At 41.9% G+C, this 18,452-nt stretch overlaps 1 non-coding gene and 1 gene segment (V, D, J or C); both read right to left on the bottom strand.

Moving 5' to 3' along the window:
* Positions 1 to 350: 350 nt before the first annotated feature.
* The window catches only part of LOC134478922 (Ig kappa chain V-III region MOPC 321-like), a 41,270-nt gene continuing 23,168 nt past the window's right edge, over positions 351 to 18,452 (bottom strand). Inside the window, 2 exon segments of the V gene segment in view lie at positions 351 to 871; positions 5,399 to 5,436. Of these exon segments, the coding sequence occupies positions 549 to 871; positions 5,399 to 5,436 (361 nt within the window).
* LOC120102652 (small nucleolar RNA SNORA48) lies at positions 13,447 to 13,590 on the bottom strand. Its single transcript, XR_005504275.1, has one exon. It is a non-coding gene; the product is annotated as a small nucleolar RNA SNORA48 (small nucleolar RNA).

Genomic DNA, 18,452 nt, shown 5'->3' with positions numbered 1-18,452 from the left:
TGACTCCCCATTGCTTTGTCAAGGTTTCTGGAAAGGTTGAAACAGATTACAGAATATGTGCTTGTAAACACTGTCCTCCTTCAGGACTTTGGTGACGTAGGAGAAGAAAACTAGGAAGTATGCCTCCTCTAACCTACCATGGCCCAGAGAAATAAGCCATGAATAGTACTTGTGAACTTTAGAGAGGACTGCCATGTAGTGGACAACCAAGTAGGGCAAGGGGGAGAGTTTTATTTGTTGTTTAAGTGTGGTGGATTTCAGGGCAACTAAACATTTAACTTCTTTAGAAGAGAAACCAGGTTACAGGATAAATAACTGTTAACCACTATTTAGTAAGAAAGACAAATATCTCAAGTGCAAAGATTCACTTTATTTAATATTCCCCAAATATTAGCATGATCAAAGCCAAGGAAAGGAAGGAGGATGAGGTGGGGAGGAGGTTTGGAGCACCGCAACAGTGGTAGGTCGCTTGTGGGGAAGTCTCCAAGACCTTAGGAGGGAAGATTGGAAGGAGCTGGGGAGCAGGTGGCACCTCAGGACCTTTGGGTCTAACACTCATTCCTGTTGAAGCTCTTGACGACGGGTGAGGATGATGTCTTATGAACAACCTCACAGGTATAGAGGTTATGACTTTCATAGTCAGCCTTGGTCAACGAGAGGGTGCTGCTCATGCTGTACGTGCTGTCTTTGCTGTCCTGATCAGTAACACTGTCCAGGACACCATCTCGTCGTTCAGTGCCATCAATCTTCCACTTGACACTGATGTCTCTGGGATAGAAGTTGTTCATGAGGCACACGACTGAGGCACCTCCAGTTGCTAACTGTTCCGTGGATGGTGGGAAGATAGATACAGTTGGTGCAGCATCAGCCCCTGAGGAAGGAAGCACAGAGGATGGTATGAAGTAACAAGGAAAATCAGTGCATTATGCATGTTATAGACATGTTATAGACAGACACACAGACACACAGAAAAGCACACTTATCCCTACAGATTAGGAACAATGAAGCCAGGACACATGTATACAGTCTTGTGGGTTTTGAGTTATTCCCTAGTCCCTAGCTACTTTAGAAAGTAAATTGGGTCTGACCCTTTGAAGCTATTCAGAGCCTTCCTTCTATTGCCTTTCTTCCCTGAAACTATGTTCTTCTTCAGCTACAATAGTTCCATGCATCAGACAGAGATACCAGACCAGTTTATCTGACACCCCTAACACAAACATGTAAGGTAGGAGCAGAGGTTGGCTTTCATTTTCTCCTGCCTATTCCAAGAATACTCTGATATCAGCCTCTCTATGGCTTCCTTTGGTGTGGCCAAGCTAAACTTACTCTATGGATGGGGCCTTAAGTCAGGGTATGTGTTTGGGTGGATGTCCAGAAACATTCTGAGCACTAACTAGACCCTGGTCTAATGGTTTGATACCACATGGGACAATTTTTAGCCACACTAGAACAGGTCAACTGTAATCTGGGCCACCTGCCTGGGAGGAACTGGCTGGCTTCACTTCTGACCTTAAGCAGCTGCCAGATGGCTTCTCGGAAAGCCCCCTCTGTTGAGATGCCAACCCTTGAGTGACAGAGTGGTAGTAAAAATGAAAACTGAGAGTCCTTTACCAAGAAAAACAACAGAATTATGACCAGCTGTTTTTCCCCTTTAAAGAAATTAATAGTTTGAAACAGAGTTGACATTGTTTTAAAGTAGTTAAAAGTGGTTAAATAACTTAAAAGACTCTAAAGTAGTTTTAAGGGTTTTAAAGGGTCCTTAAACAGTTGCCTTTAGCTAGGGAAGGGTCAACCACAGAAACAAATTAATAAACAGTTTTCAAAATTATGGGATTATAGTAGCCAAGTTAAACATTTTTCTATCACAGAATTAAAGTATTAGGAATTTATATTAAATTTTTATTAGTCATATTTTTTGTATGAAGAAAAATATCCTACCTAACCAGTTAAGACCATGTCACAAATTTATCTTATTTTAACCAGTTAATATGAAATATAATTTTTAAACAGAGTTTAATGAGGGTTCAGTCAAAGTAGGTTTACCGTGACTTTTGCTGGTTGTAGATTTTACCTCCAAAAGACTACATGCATAAAACTTTTAATATAACACTGGCTAAAACAGTTTTAAGCCTTTTCTAATTCCCTAATGAAAAATTAAGATATGGGAATATAATGATAGATGCATTTTATTTCTGAAATCTCCAATAAGTTACCCTTGTTTTTCCTACATTAGTGTAGTGTCTGTCACATCTCTATTCTCTTCAGATTAGTGGCTCTGTTCCTATCACTGTGCCTCAGGAAAGTGGTCCACGTGGAGCAAAAGGCCCTACAGCGGGGTTCACATGGCCGTTAGCGGCAGGGAAGGGTGAACTCTAAATGGCTGGCGTGGCCGCGAAGTCACCCATTTGTAAAGAAGAGGTTGCGGACCATTTCAGCCCCTTGCTGGCGGCGTAAAAACACAAGCGATTAATAACTGGGAAAGTGAAGGGCCGATGTCTTATAAAATCGTGGCCATTAAAACACATAATTTAACCCAAATTGTATTTCTAGTGTCGTAATAAAAGAGATCATTTCAAATTTACATTCATGTAGAAATGAGCCAAAAAAGACCCTGAGCTGTCTGTACAGAACTTGTTCCTACAGAGTCTCTCATTTTGACATTTGTGACAGATTTTAGACTCTAAGAATCGCGCCTCTTCTGATTATTTAGTAAGCCACCATTTCTACGTGGCAAACAGTCATACTTTCAAACATTTTACTGATTTTTATTTCAGGGAATAATACTGAGTTTTGTAGTCGTCAAATAATTAGGAGACAGAAGAGAGAAAACAGTCTAAGGCTCTCCTCAATCAACAATGCTATCCCACATTTAATACAAAGCTCAACACAATATTTGTGGAAACTCAACTTACTTCTGTTCTCAGAGCTCCAAGCCCCTATTTTCATCTGCACATTTTCTTCCTCTGAGTCATTCAGTTTATCTCAAAAACTTTGCTTCCACATCCATTTATGCAGCTGATCTTGACTTTAGCCCTCTTTTATCTTGAAGTGTCCTCATTCCTCATCCCCCCCCAAATCTCCCAGTTAAACTTCTAGAAGACAACGCTATCTGCAGCAAGACCTGGATCTCAATAACCACTTATGTTTACTCTCCGGTCCAGTCTCTTGGATGGTGACCACAGCATTAATTATTTCTCCTCAACTAAAGCCTCTTTTTGTCCTTAATCTTAATAGCGTGATCATCAGAAAATCTGACACGTATGCCATATCAACTGATAATGAGCCCTCTTCATTTTCTCAAGAATTTCTGAACTGTCTTTAATTCCTAACACGAAAACCTATGTCTCACACATAAAAAAAGATGAGAAAAATGTACTTACGTTTGATCTCCAGCTTGGTCCCAGAACCGAACGTGAGCCACAGTGAAGACTCTGACATATGCACCTCTACAAAAACCTGCCTGTGAAGCTAATCTAACCAGATGGGCCAAATTCAGAGCAAAAGCCCAGCTCTTTCTTCTACATCTTCCTTACAAAACTGGTCTCACAAGTCTAACATGAGTTTTTTTACTCAGCTTTCACACTGGCTGATCTTTTTCTGGGAGATCTTTTATTGATGTATAGGTTGCCAGGAATGGCTCGTTTAGCCAAAATGCTACAAATTCACATAAGTTACCCAACAGAACCAAAATGTCACAAATAATTGAGCAAAAAAATCTACTTACGTTTTATTTCCAACTTCGTCCCTGAGCCGAACGTGAATCACAGTGATTCATGTCAAAGCCCCCCTTTACAAAAACCTGCCTGAAGCCGAGCCAATTAGCCATGCCAAGTTCAGAGAAAAACTGTTTCTCATTCCTCCCACAATCTTACTTTTCTCCACAAATCTGACATGAAGTCAGTCTGTTTGCTCAGCTTCTACATTAGTTAGATTTTTGGTTCTCTTCTATTTAACTTTTGGGTAACCAGGAATAGTTATTCATCCAATATAAATATATATATATATTGGGTAAAATCACACACTAACACAAAGGACAAAATGGGACCAAAACGTCACAAACGGTTGAGCAAAAATGTACTTAGGTTTTATTTCCAGTCTGGTCTCATCACTGATCATGATTTACAGTGATTTACTTTAACTTCTACCTCTATAAAAACCTCCCTTGGTAGACAATTATCCCTCTTCTCCTAATTTATTTACTTTGGTTTAGAAAGCCTAAAAATTAGCCACTGGCCAACCTCCTTAACACCTGTCTGAGAATGGAATTTGCTACATCCCTGAATTCCCATTAAGGAAAACACACAACAAAGAACAAAGTAACAAGATTAGATACAGTGAACAATCAGTTGAGAAGACTACTTACGTTTCAGTTCCAGCTTGGTCCCAGCTCCAAACGTGTACACACACTGGTATCCCTTGACTCACCCCCCATACAAAAACTGAGCATGGCTTTCTGAGCACCGAGCAAGGGTTTGTCTAGAGCAGGCTACCCTGCTTCTTTGAACATCTCTTAAACTACCACTTGTCCTAATTATTACACTGACAGAGAACATGTACAGCCTATTCCCGGCTTTACTTATGGAGTTATGTATCTTTGTCCTGGAGAATGCCAGGATCTGGTTTCAGAGTCAGATTTTATACATCACTTTTAGACATAGAAGCCACAAGACATAGACAATGTAGGAAAGAGAGTTTGGATTCTACTTACGTTTCAGTTCCAGCTTGGTCCCAGCTCCAAACGTGTCCACACACTGGTTTCCCTTGACTCACCCCCCATACAAAAACTGAGCATGGCTTTCTGAGCACTGAGCAAGGGTTTGTCTAGAGCAGGCTACCCTGCTTCTTTGAACATCTCTTAAACTACCACTTGCCCTAATTATTACACTGACAGAGAACATGTACAGCCTATTCCCAGCTTTGCTTATGGAGTTATGTATCTTTGTCCTGGAGAATGCCAGGATCTGGTTTTAGAGTCAGATTTTATACATCACTTTTAGACATAGAAGCCACAAGACATAGACAATGTAGGAAAGAGAGTTTGGATTCTACTTACGTTTCAGTTCCAGCTTGGTCCCAGCTCCAAACGTGTTCACACACTGGTTTCCCTTGACTCACCCCCCATACAAAAACTGAGCATGGCTTTCTGAGCACTGAGCAAGGGTTTGTCTAGACCAGGCTACCCTGCTTCTTTGAACATCTCTTAAACTACCACTTGCCCTAATTATTACACTGACAGAGAACATGTACAGCCTATTCCCAGCTTTGCTTATGGAGTTATGTATCTTTGTCCTGGAGAATGCCAGGATCTGGTTTCAGAGTCAGATTTTATACATCACTTTTAGACATAGAAGCCACAAGACATAGACAATGTAAGAAAGAGAGTTTGGATTCTACTTACGTTTCAATTCCAGCTTGGTGCCTCCACCGAACGTCCACCACAGTGGTAGTTCTCCATTGTCTGGCTGTACAAAAACCCTCCTCACTGAAGAGGAACAGAGCAGTGGGTCAGCTGCTAAAGCTTCACCCTCTCTTCAAGCATGTGTGGAAACCCTTGGGCTTCTCTGACAGAGAAATGCTTGTTTTCATAGGCGAGACTTGAATTCTTAGAAGATAATATATTATTTTATATATACTACATATTATATCTTTTTCTTTAGCAGTACATCACATAGGACTACTTATTATTTGTTCATTTAAAAATAAAGAAACGGACTGGAGAGGTGGGCCATCAGTTAATGGCACTTGCTGCTCTTCCATAGGACTTTAGTTCCCATCACTATACACAGCTCACAATTGCCTGTGAATCCGGCTGCAAGGAATCTGACACTAGCTTCTGGCCTCTGTACCCATAAGTACATGGCATTCACTCACACACAAATAAGATAAGTTTAAAAAGAAGGAAAACAAACAAATTGAATAGCTAGTTCTTTGCAACTTTTCCTGGGCTGAGTAGGTGTGTATGTGGGGGCTTCTGCAAATTATAAACTTTATTTGATATTAACTTAGAACTCAGTAGCATCCCTTAGTTAATAATAACTAAGCCTGCCTTTCTATTTGAACTTCTTTGCTTTAATGATGTTTCATAGAAGGTAATGAAATTATCTCTATCTATATCATCTATATCTATTTATCTATACCATCTATCTATCTATCTATACTCAAGGTTCAAATCCTTTGGAATTGAGTTATGGATGACATATGAGACAACGGCAACCATCAATAAAGAAAAAAAAATAAGCTTTTACTCATGGATTGAGCTGTTGTTACGGGACAGGTGAAGCTCAACTCTCACCAAGACATTCATGCTACCTTTGAAATTAGTGTCTCCATAGCAACCAATTAAAGACACTGAAAGCTTGCTTTGAGTCCCAGCTTCATTTACTACAGTTTTGTTTCTCTTGTAACCATCCATTCCCATCTTCTTCCTACCACCACAAACTCCTTACAACCCTACCATGGCCTCCACAATACAAGGGATCTCCTCTGCTTCTGAACACTCTTTCCTCCCTAGGGTAGCTCAGAAGGAGCTGTCGTTCAAGATTCAGCTCCAGGAATTCTCTCTACCATGGAGTTGGCTTTATAGATAGGTTGTTAGGCCTATGGATCCTGTTTGCTCTTAACAGCTGTTGGATTCTCTCTTCCCTAGTAGATAGTAAGATGTTTGCTATTTTATTAGCCAGGTTTTTGGGAATTCTGGTCCATTATATTTAATTGATAAATGCTTGTCAGACATTTGCAAATTAAATTTAAAAAAGCAATTAAAAAACTAATAATATAGATCAATGATAGTTCAATACAGAAGGTTAGCACTGGCCACTACAACATTCAACTCTTTTAGAGAAATTGCAACTCTAACCAAGATTAGAGAGGCCTGTTTTTTGTTACTAGGGGTTTTGCTAATCTGAAATGGCAGATTCTACATGTGTTTAACCAGAAGATGGAGAAAGAAAAATAATCAGTTTGGAAATAGAAAGAAAAGGGAAATTTTCAATAAAAATTAACTATGTAAAATAGCTGATGATTTCAACCAACACACATCCTAAAGAGAATGAAAGTGCCTTTCTCTGTAGTTTTGGAAGCGATAGCAACCATAAAAGTTGACATTTATTGAGAACTTATAAATGCCAGACATCATATATGGATCATTATATTTAGCTGTCCATAAGACTCTGTGAGTTAGAAATTAATATTGTATGTCTATGACATTAAAAAACAAAACTTAGACCTAAATCAACTGTTTGTGCACTTAGTGCATGCATATCAGAGTATACACCAGGGACAAAATCATCCAATAGGAGCAGCATCTGTGTGAGGAAGGAAAACCCCTTAGGCCATCCTGGGGTAGGAGATGAGGGATAAGTGTGCCCAGATGTCTGTATAGACTGTGTTATTTTTTAAAAGGTGAAAAGAATAGAAATACTAAATATCCATCGATAGTAGTTTGGATAAGTTAATTTATGTAGAGCACAATGAACACAAATCAGTTAATAAAAGGAATAATAGGTTTCTAGATATTTTCATGAAAATATGGGGGCACTGGATACTATGTATGGTCTGACTGTAAAACGGATGCTGTGGTATAGGCTTCTTCTAGAAAGCAGCACAAGCTGCCTAGAGGCTTCCCCTGGGGCATCTCAGGGTAACTAAGGACACATTCTATCCTTCTGTCTATTATCTATATACCTTTACATTGCACATTAGTCGATTATTATATTTGTTTATTTTAAATAGTTCATATTCTACATCCACTTTACAGTTGTCATAAAACCATTTTAAGTTGTGTAGGTGTGCAGAGACTACACTACTGAAAAATGTAAATTCTGAGAGGTTACCTTTTTTTTTTCTCAATGAAAGTTTTTTTTTAATAATATCTTTAAACAGAGTTCAAAAACGGTAAAAGTCTCTCTGGTTCTGCCTAGGAGGTAATTTTTTCCAGATAGAGAATGGGGGACTGTAACATGGGAGTGGACTGCATGAGCTGGCAGCACTAGAGAAACATCCCGGAGTCAACAGGATCTGGTTTGAACGGTACATGACTATAGCAGCAGACGATCATGATGAAGCTGTGTTTGGTAACACAATGGTGGCTGAGGGTTATGGGGCTGGGATCTCTACTCTAGAAGAAACCTTTAATATAGGATTTATTATTTGCAGGCAAAGGATGTGTCAGGAACATTGATGAGGCTCTGCTAGGATCTATGATCCTGTAGAGTGTCCATGTTGGGTGTTGACTGATCTATTGAGGAAAGGCTAAGTATCAATAAAAACAACCTGTGTGGTTCCTGGACTTAATGCACTAAGATGATGGGAATAGAATTCTGGGGGAAGCATTTCAATAAACTCATTCTTAACATTGCTTCCCACTTTACCCTCACCAAAGTCAAATAAATCCTCAGAGTAATTCTTTAAACCTGTTTGTGGAAGGGAGATAAAGAAAAGGAGGGAGAAGGAGAGGGAGCCAGTAAGCATAAACACACATCTTTCAATTACCCCAAACACAATTCACAAGCTACATTAGTGACATCCTTAGATATAACAATTCCAGAAACATGTTTTTGTTGTTGTTGTTACCATTAAGTAATTTTTCCATCACTAGACAGTCTTTTAAGGGAGGTTCTTTTCTTATGAGTAAAAGAGAGGATTATCCTGCGTGTCAGAAACAAATAACTTTTTCTCTGCAAAGTTTGAGGGACGTTGGCTTCCCTACCTGGCACTGGAATATTCTTGTCAGCTGCCTTGAAGTCTCTGGTCCAATATTTTCTTCCCAGTTTCTCAGTCACAATAGAGTCCTAGGTAGTCAGTTCTTGCTTCAGATGGACTTGTTGTCTCTGGGTAGTAAATTATCATCATAAGAGATGGCTGGTCCTCTTGGCCAGAAAGGAGGGAGACGAAGGATGTCACTTGAGGATGAGGGCTTCCTTATGCCTGATTCCACTTGTCCCTGAAGACAGGCATGTGGGCACAAGTCAAGTTTTTTTCCTGCGTGTGCATGTGTGCCTGGCACAAAAATCTGGTCCCAGTCTGAAAAATGAAGATATGTCTCTTGTTTTCAGGAGGACATTAGGCTACAGCCATTTCACCTCACATGAAAGAGAAAACAGTTAAGTGGGTCAGGGTTTACTAACTGCAGTGGGGCTAAGCCACTGTCATTTACATATTTGTTGCTGTGGGTTCTGGCTTATTCTATTAGTGTGATAAGCTGAATTCTGAGTTCTCTGTCTTCCTCTATGTGTCTGCCACTGACATATTGTTTGGTTGTTTTTACCATTTCCGTTTTGTTCCCAAGGTGACGTGATTTGGCATATATGTGTTATATTCGAATGGCCTTCTTTGGATAGATCATTGAGGAAGAAGGTGGTAAGTTAGCTGGCTTGAAGATGCTTTGTTCTGTCCATAGATTTGTAAGGTTATTGGTGCTAGGTAGAGGAAGTTAAATATGAAGATCAATCTATAGGGAGCTCTAGCAGTAGTCCCTGGATAGAACAAAAATACAATCGCATGCATCCCTAGCATAGAGACGTAAGCCTACTAAGCTAAGTAATATTTCCAGGCAGGAATAACAAGGCATGAGGCCTAATTGCATCAAGATGTTCCAGCGAGGGCTGTGAAAACTGCCAGAGAAACCTTTCTGTTCACACACATGCTCTGGGCAGCCAAGGGTTGGGTGCATAACTATTGGCAGTGAAGTGAAGCCTAGGAACTGAATAAATTAAAGGACAATTAGATATTGGCTGAGGTCTATGAACCCACTATAACCTCCCTTCCTAGCCACATACATACACACATATTCCCTAAAATACCCAAACCAAAACCTTCAGTCACCCTTCTGCCCCATAGTACTAAGCCAAGCTGAAGATAATTATAGCATCGAGCTTGGTGTGGTTGTGCCAGAACTTCATTCTAGATGGTGTCTGGTCTAATTAAGTCCCACTGGGGTAATACATAACACACGTGAATTCTACAGGTGTGAACTGGAATTGCAAATTACAACCTCCTCATCAGTACAGTTTGCTACATGAAATAGCACAAGGAAGGAAGGAATTCAAATCCCATGGAGAACAGACCGATCTTTAAAAATTGAAATGTACTTTTTAGTACACTTAGCATTTTTGTTATTGTTAACTTTTTGGTTCACTTTCAGTAGTTTTTATTTTGCATTTTCTAATCTTCACTCTTGCATTCATATCCCATAGTGGCCTAGCTTTAGTTTGCATACTGCTTAGTTAGCTTTTGGGATTGTTCTGTATGCTTTGCCACTCAGTCTATTATTATAACTTGGTATTATTCTTCCCCTGCATGACTCATATTCTTTCTTTCTCATTTTCACTCATTTATCTCCTTCCATTTCCCATTCATCTTCTCTTACATATAGGTTAAGATATAACCTTCCATAGCTTAACAGCCTCCAAATGCCAGGGACCCTAATAGTACCCCAGCTTCCCCTCCCAGCTTCTTTGCACATCTTGAGAATTTCAAAGTTGATCTGGTACTAATTCCTCTTCCTATCCTCACTACCTTCTTTTCACTGTTGATGTTAACAACTAAAATCCTAGTATGCACCATGTTAGTCACTTTTATTCATTCTCCAGTTGTTATTGAAGTAATAGGGCTCACTGTTAATGGGCTACTGTGACTTTTGCCTACTACTGGACACATCCAGAAGTGGTGGTTGCTTTAGCAGTTACTATCCTACACTGGAAGCAATATAGAGGTCACAGAAGACATCCTGGACTCCTCACTTGAGAATATAACATCTGAATTACGCAACTCAACTCTGTCGCAACCCACCCACCTCAGGCCTGTTGGTGAGCCTGGCAGTTTCTTCAGGGTTTAAGTACAGCCACTGGTTCATGCCTGGTGTCTGCCTGCCAAAAGGATTGGACTGTAGATGCTGGTTCCCCTGTAGTGTCTGCCTGCCTAGAGGACTGGCCTGGGGCTGCTGAGTCATATTTGGTGTTTGCTATGAGACTGAAGTGCTGTCAAAGAAGATTGAGCTCACCCCCAAAGAAGTGCTGAACAGGTCCTCTTCCCTCATATCCTAATAACTGTTTTCTTCCACTACCTTTGCTGTGTGGTGGGCTAGAGGAGAGGTTGAACCCTTCTTAAAAGTAGGATACAAAAAATTTATGCCCATTGAAGCTCAAGCCACACCAGGAAGCAACCCCACCAGAAGAACAATAGATTTCTCAACAGAAACTTTAAAAGTCTGGAGGGCTTGTGATGATGATTTCAATAAAGACTACAGCTGCCTACTTAGGTCACTATACTCAGCAAAAATACTTGTTGCAAGTGATAGAAAAAGAAAAAAAATCCCATGATAAAATCAAGTTAATGGAATTATGACAACTAAGCCAGTTCTACAGAGGATACTGGAGTGAATTATTTAGACTTAAAAGAATGATAAATATATCCAGAGTGTAGATGGAAAAATAAGGGACGTTAGAACAATAGTTAAATAGCCCCACTGATATCCCTTTACCCTCATATCTGCCCTTTGCTCTTGCAACCTCCCCTCCCTCCTACACACAAAGAACAAAAGCATGGAAAACATCTCATCATGGAAACTGCAGTGTGTCACAGTGTGTTCCAAAGTGTGTCCCTCTGTCCACACATCCTCATTTGCAAATAGATCTCTGGCTTCTGTGTCACCATCAATATCGGCTCCTTACCAGCCTTCCTTCTGGTTATCCTGTTGTTTCCCTGTGTCATGGAATTCCTACAGCTTTGGGACAGCAGAACTAACCCTTTCACTTGTCCCAACCCATTCACAGATGATATATATTTTGGGGTACATCAACACAGCCCTGGATCTGGGCCTGGATAGTATCTGAGCTGGATAGCTCACTGGCTCTCCCCTATCTGTCCCACCAGGATGAACTCTCCAGTTCTGCTCTGGCTAGGCTACCCAATGTCACCATTGGCAGGAGGCCAGGTCAGCTCTCTTGCTCTCAAGCCATGGTCAGATCCTAGCCTCAGCTGCTGCTGGGAGTCATGTCTGAGTCTGAGGCCACACAGCATAGCGGCAGGGTTGCTGTTAATATCTGAGGCTCATGTCCCCCAGAGAACATGGGGACGTCCCTTTTCTGAGCAGGCTCCTAAGTTGATGTGAATGTCCAGGGGCTATGCATAACAGTTCCACCCCTCACTGGCTGTAGCTGTCTATAGAGATGGCCCCTCCTCTCACCAGTTGTAGAACTTGGGAGATCAGGCCCTGGCCTCGCTCAGGCTGGCTCATCCACACCCACGCTTCCAGAGACAGCTCAGCTGAGCTGCCAGTCAAGACACTGCACCCTCCTTCCTAAGTGCTGCAGCCTATAAAGGGCTGGGACACTTCTCTTGCTCTCACACCTTCGGCTCTGTTTCACTCATACCTTTGCCATGAGGACTAGATCCACTGTTGCCCTGGTGAGGTGTTACATGCAGTGAGGGGCAGGGCTAGCTCTCCAGCCCCCATACCCCATGGGCCAGCTTTCCTAACTACTGAAGGTGTCAAGTGGGGTTGGAGGGGAGAGGACATCATCAGTGTACACACACCACCTTGTAGCAGACTTATCATGGGCCCAGCTTTTGGTGCTAGCTCACCTGTGCCCCGACCATCATCTTCAACTCTGCTGTGCTGTTCAGGTTAGGTGCAAGACCCACTCTCCGGAGTGCTGCAGCTGTTAAGGGGTAGGGTTAGCCTGTGGTGAGGAGTAGGACGGGTCATCACCCGTGCACCTGTGCCAGCCCATGGCAGAAGAGTGAAGGGGTCAACTCTCCCACAATCCTGCCCTTGGAGCTGTTTCACTTACTGCTAGGGCCAGCTCCATTCTGCTACCTGGGCGAGGCACAGGGCCTGATCTTCCCAGTTCTGCCACTGGTGAGAGGAGGGGCCATCTCTATAGAGAGCTATAGCCAGTGAGGGGCGGGACAGTTATGCACTTCCTGGACATTCATATCGACCAGGGACGTTCCCATGTTCTCTGGGGGACATGAGCCTCAGATATCAACAGCAACCCTGCCGCTATGCTGTGTGGCCTCAGATCCAGACATGACTCCCAGCAGCAGCTGAGGCTGGGATCTGACCATGGCTTCACTTACAACAGACTGCTGTTGAGGTGCTCCACTTCTCTTTCTCTCTCATCTGTCCACCACGCACTCATGCATTGTGGTGGCTCCTGATGCAGGCTGGCCCCTCGGTGACATTCTCTGCGCTGTGCGGCATGATGGCAAGTTGTGGTTTTAGCCGCCTGTGCCAGGCATCCGAGGGAGGGTCTCTGGGTGGCATGGCGGTCTTCAGGTTTCTGTCCTCCTCTTCCTGGGCTATGCTGGCTGGTGGTAGGCGGGACCCTGTGTGTCTATGGCCTCCCATGCTGTAGGTTTGAGGGCCTGCAACACACGGCATGGCAGAATTCAGGTCTGTGTTTTCTTCCTCTGGTGCTGCACTGCCTGGATTTGATTTGATTTTTAGGTCTCCTAGGCATAAAACAGCTTAGGCCACCGAGCCAGACATCACGCTAGGATGAACAAAGGACTGCCGTCTGCTCTGTCTCTGACTGATATTAGAACACCGCCACCAACAAGGTGTCCCTTTGTCCATTGCCACAGGTTTTCAGTTGTTTTCTTAATGACAGCCATACCGACTAGAGTAAGATATATACTGTTATTTTAGTTTTTATCTGCAATTCTCTGATGATAAATATTTTTGGCCACCTATATCTCTTCATTCAGTCCATTCTCTCCCTTATGGAGTGGGAGTTTTATACTTTTGGTGTTTAATTTTTATAGTTCTTTATATATTCCAAGAGCCAATACATTGTTAAAGTACAGTTGGCAATGTTTTTTTTTTTTTCATTCTGTAGCTGGACTATCATTATGTCTATAGTTTCTTTTACTGTGCAGAAGCCATTTAGTTTTATATAATCACCCTTGTCAATTCTTGAGAATATTTCTGTTGTTATGGAGGTTCTATTCAGAAAGTTCTTGCCTGCCCTTACCCTTCAAAGTTTTTTTCCTATGCAGTTTCAAGTCTTCAGGTTTTAAATCAAAGCCTTTGACCCAACTTTGAATTAATTTTGTGCAGGATGACAGATATGGATCCAAAGGTAGTCCTTTTGGATGTCTAACTTGCAGCTTGTTTTTTTCTAATGCATGTTTATGTTTTTGACAATTTTGTCAAAAATGATCTGTCCACAGAAGTGCAGGTTATGGGTCCTTTTACAGTCCATTCGTCTATACATCTGTTTTTGTGGACACACCTTGCAATCTTTGTCATTATGCCTCTGTGGGATAGCGTTAGATCAGGTGATGTGATGGCTCTGCAGGGTTTATCCTGCTTAGTCTCTTCATGGTCTTTTGTGTTTCCGTATAAGCTTAGTACTTGTTCTAGTTCTGTAAAAGTCACTGGAATGGTGATGGTTGCATTAAATCTGTAGATTGTGTTTGTTAGTATATTTCACCACAGTTTTTCTGCCAATCCAGGACATAGATTCCTCTCACAAAATCTGTTCTTTCCTGTGCCTTTTTCCTTTTTTTTTTTTCCGGAGCTGGGGACCAAACCCAGGGCCCTGTGCTTCCTAGGCAAGTGCTCTACCACTGAGCTAAATCCCCAACCCCTCCTGTGCCTTTTTGATGGAGGGTGTCATTCTTCCTACTCTGTATTGAATTTTAAAAACCATTTTCCCTAGTGTTGTCTTGGCTGTAATGAACTTGCTTACAGTTTGCTTGCCACACAAGTAACTTTGTTACCAATTTAGAAAGATTGACAATGGTGGATACATCAATCTTGCTTAGATGCTACTTGCTTTCTGGACGGAAGCCTATCATTCCATGCTTTCCTGGCTTTTAGGATTGCACATGAGAGGCTTTATGTATTCTGGAATTTGTGTCCTGTGGATGAGTTGGTGTTTTCACCTACAGTTCCTAAGATTTGTTCTTTGCTTAACATTTTTTTTATTTTCTGATTATAAAATGGTGTGAAGAGGTTTTTCTCTTATGAAGTCTGTTTAAAGTTCTGAATTCCTTTTGTATTTCAATGTCTGCTTCTTTTTCTAGACTTGGGAAAAAGGAAGATAGGGGAAAAAGGACTTGCCAATAATGAAAATGTCCACAAACAAAAACTAGAAGAGAAAAAGGTAAAACTTTAAAAAAGTGTGAAATGATTGGAAGTACCAAATGTGTGTGTGTGTGTGTGTGTGTGTGTGTGTGTGTGTGTGTGTGTGTGTGTGTGTAAGAAACACAGGGATAAACAAGGGAAAAAGCAGCTAAGGAAAAAACTGCACTAAACTGTAAAAATGGATGAACAAAATTAAATGATTGTATGAAGAGAGATAACCGATAAACTATATATATGAAAAAACACCCAAATACAGTAAAAATCCAGCTAAGAGAGTACTGTGGGGGAAAAAGAACCTCACAGAAGAAGCAATAGAGAGGAAGACATGAGGCTGTGTTGGAGCAGCTTCTTCAGAAAAGCACAGTCATGGAGGAAGAGGGTCAGGGGAACTTGTGGGCTCATTCTTCTGTTTATGTTTCTGCTGAGTCTGTACTGTTTGGTTAGAACCAGAGGGCTCTTCACAGACCACTTGTTGCTGACTGGGGGCCACTGCTGGCCACACTGAGCTTTGCAGTCTGTCTTTAACCCTCTCAAGAGGGTGTCCATGTGGTGTTTTTAATCCAAGGCTGATCCCAATACCCCGATACCAGAGGTTTCTGCATCTATAGTTCAGGATGTGAATGCTGTGTGCCTGTCTTGAGGGCGAGACTGCTCTGCTTTGGTTAGCTTTTCTTTCGCGAGTAGCTTTTGCTCTCTTTTCCCCTAAGGAAGTGTAAGTTGGAGGCAACGTTTAGCTGATTTCTCTGTCATTTTTCCTTTCTGCCCCATTTTTTTCTAAGTATTCTTTCACTTTTAAAATGAACTTCTGAAATTCTTCCTCTATTTCGCTCCTTGGGAAAAAGTCCATCTTGTCCCCTTGACGCACCTTTCTCAGCTCACATAGAGGCAGTCTTCACTTTAATCCATGTGACTTGAAGTCCTCGTCTCCCCTGCAGTTCCCTCCCCAAGAACCTGCACCTTTCATTGAACACTCTATAAAGCTGAATCACCAATTAGAACCCTGACACCATTACTGTTCCTATGTTGTACTTGCAGACAGGAGCTTGGCCTGGCTGTCCTCTGAGAGGCTCTACCAGTAGCTGACTGAGAGAGATGTAGATACTTACAGCCAACCATTGGACTGAGGTTGGGGTCCCTATGGAAAAGTTAGGGGGAGGATTGAAGCAAAGGAAGAGATGGAAACCCCATAGGAAGACAAACAGTGTCAACTAAATGGGGGAGGGCAACATTTGCAATGTAAATAACAAGAACTGATAACAACAACAATAATAAACTTCAGTAACTGTGGAGGGGTGGAAATGACTCAGGCCCAGAGCCAAGTTATCTTTAGTTCCCTCAAATGGCCATTAACTGCCACTTGCGGCCATATACTGCCCTCATTTGTGACCTAACATCTTTGTGATTCTTAGGTAAATCCTTTGAAATATATTGGATGAACAGTATCCTCATGTCAAACCCTGTGGATGTCAGATAGTTAGGTTGAAACTTATAGATTAGTGTTGCTCAGACCCCCTTTTGTATGTTCTTTTACTGTAGAGACTCATAACTGGCCCAAGCGCTGAAAATAAGGGATGATTGAGTGTTCAGTCTTCAATGGGTCATTTGTGTCTTCATCATACAAAGTTCAGGGAACATTGTGGAAGAAGAGGTAGAAAGAATGTAGAGTTGGAGGAAGGGGTTGTGCAGACCATCCTTGGGAACCAGACATGGCTGTTTCACTTATGAACTCAGAGCAGCTTGATTTCTTGCCCACAACCAGAAGATCTGGCCTGTCAATATTCCATCGTGGGCAGACGAGGGGCTTATGCAGTTCTTCTCTTCCTTTATGATTTATAGTCAGTTAAGGATTTCTAACTGGTTTAGTTGGAGCCTATAAGGCCCCCATCCTTTCCTAAAGAACTTGTGGATTTTTAATAGTTGTTAGGGGATGGGACAAAAGTTTCTTCAGTGATATAGCCAATGGTAAGCTGCACATGCTTTGTTAAATAACCCCTAACCCAAGTTTTTGTAAGTTACCTCAGCTAAACTCAATGGGTTATCAAAAAGTGTATGTGCGGTTGTGGGAAGATAGCTTAGTGGTCTACAACACTTGCTGCTCTTGCAGAGGACCTGAGTTTGATTCCCAGCACCTACAGCAGGCAACTCACAACTGTTTGTAACTCTAGGTCCAGGGGATTGGACACATTTTTATAGTCCACACACAGACACACACCCATGCACATAAATAAAAATCAAGCTTAAAAACAGACACATAGGTAACAGGTGGTGTAGTTGGGAAGGAGTTTGAGGGAGATAAGAGCAGGTTATCTTGATTGAAGAGAAGGTTGAATATGATTAAAATACAGGAATTATGTGTATTTCATACACGCATGTCAAAAGAGATGGGTATGGGGGTTGACAGGGGCAGCGGATGGTGGAGATGAGTAAAACAGTCGTTAGGAGACCCATTACTCATGGCATCACAGAGACAGGAGCTGTGCATTCTTAATGCACTGCTAAATCACTGCCAATGTCAACTTTATTGTAAACATGCCTCTTAATGTTAATTTTCCTGATTTGGATAGCAAATTAAGACCTGCTTCATCCTATGGAGCAATGTATGGCCATGAGTGAAGGAATGTCAGTATATACGGCAGTTTGAAGGTATGTGACTTCATTTGCTTGAGGGACTGATGTGACTGGGGTAGGTCCAGCCCTTCATGCTTGGTGGAAATACTGTTCTTCCATGGCGTGACATAGTGCCATGTGCATACACCCTGAACACACTCCTACTCTGCCTATGTAAGTGCTCTGCTTGGCTCACTCTGCAAGTCAGCCTTGACATACCAGCTAGATGTTGCCCCCTGGTGTAGAAGCTGAAGAATTAGTTGCAACAAAAGGCCTAGTCTTGACTATTTTTGTTTTTGTTTTTTTATTTTTAGTAGAGTGAGTTGAGCTGGTAACCCCAGGAAAGAAAGGAGGCAGGGGCAATGAAGGCAGTGTCCATGGCGAAGGAGGTGTCTCTGGTGACATTGGCAGTGGCATCAAAAGGCTGTGGCAGAGATGAAGAAGGGCAGAGGCAAGAGAGACAATGAGGGCTGTTAAGAGCTGAAGGCAAGAAACTGTGGCCTTGGTGCTAGGAGAGTTCTAAGGAAGTGCCAAAGGGCCAAGGTCTCACACACCCCAGGTTGAAGAGCTGTAACACTTGTCACTGCAGGAATGCAGGTTCCAAGAGGAATCTTAGGACTGTTTGCTGTAAGCACTCACTGATGAGGATTAATAGAGCTGTCACGTGCTAGTGTTGCTGATGCTTAAAGCCCAGAGAAACAGTCCTTTAACCTGAGTACTTTGAATCATCTCTTTGAATCATCTCTATGTG

The sequence above is a fragment of the Rattus norvegicus genome, chromosome 4, assembly GCF_036323735.1.
Source record: "Rattus norvegicus strain BN/NHsdMcwi chromosome 4, GRCr8, whole genome shotgun sequence".
NCBI classification, from domain to species: domain Eukaryota; kingdom Metazoa; phylum Chordata; class Mammalia; order Rodentia; family Muridae; genus Rattus; species Rattus norvegicus.
The sequence above is the reverse complement of the archived record's forward strand: the minus strand, read 5'-3'. Positions and strand labels throughout refer to the sequence as shown.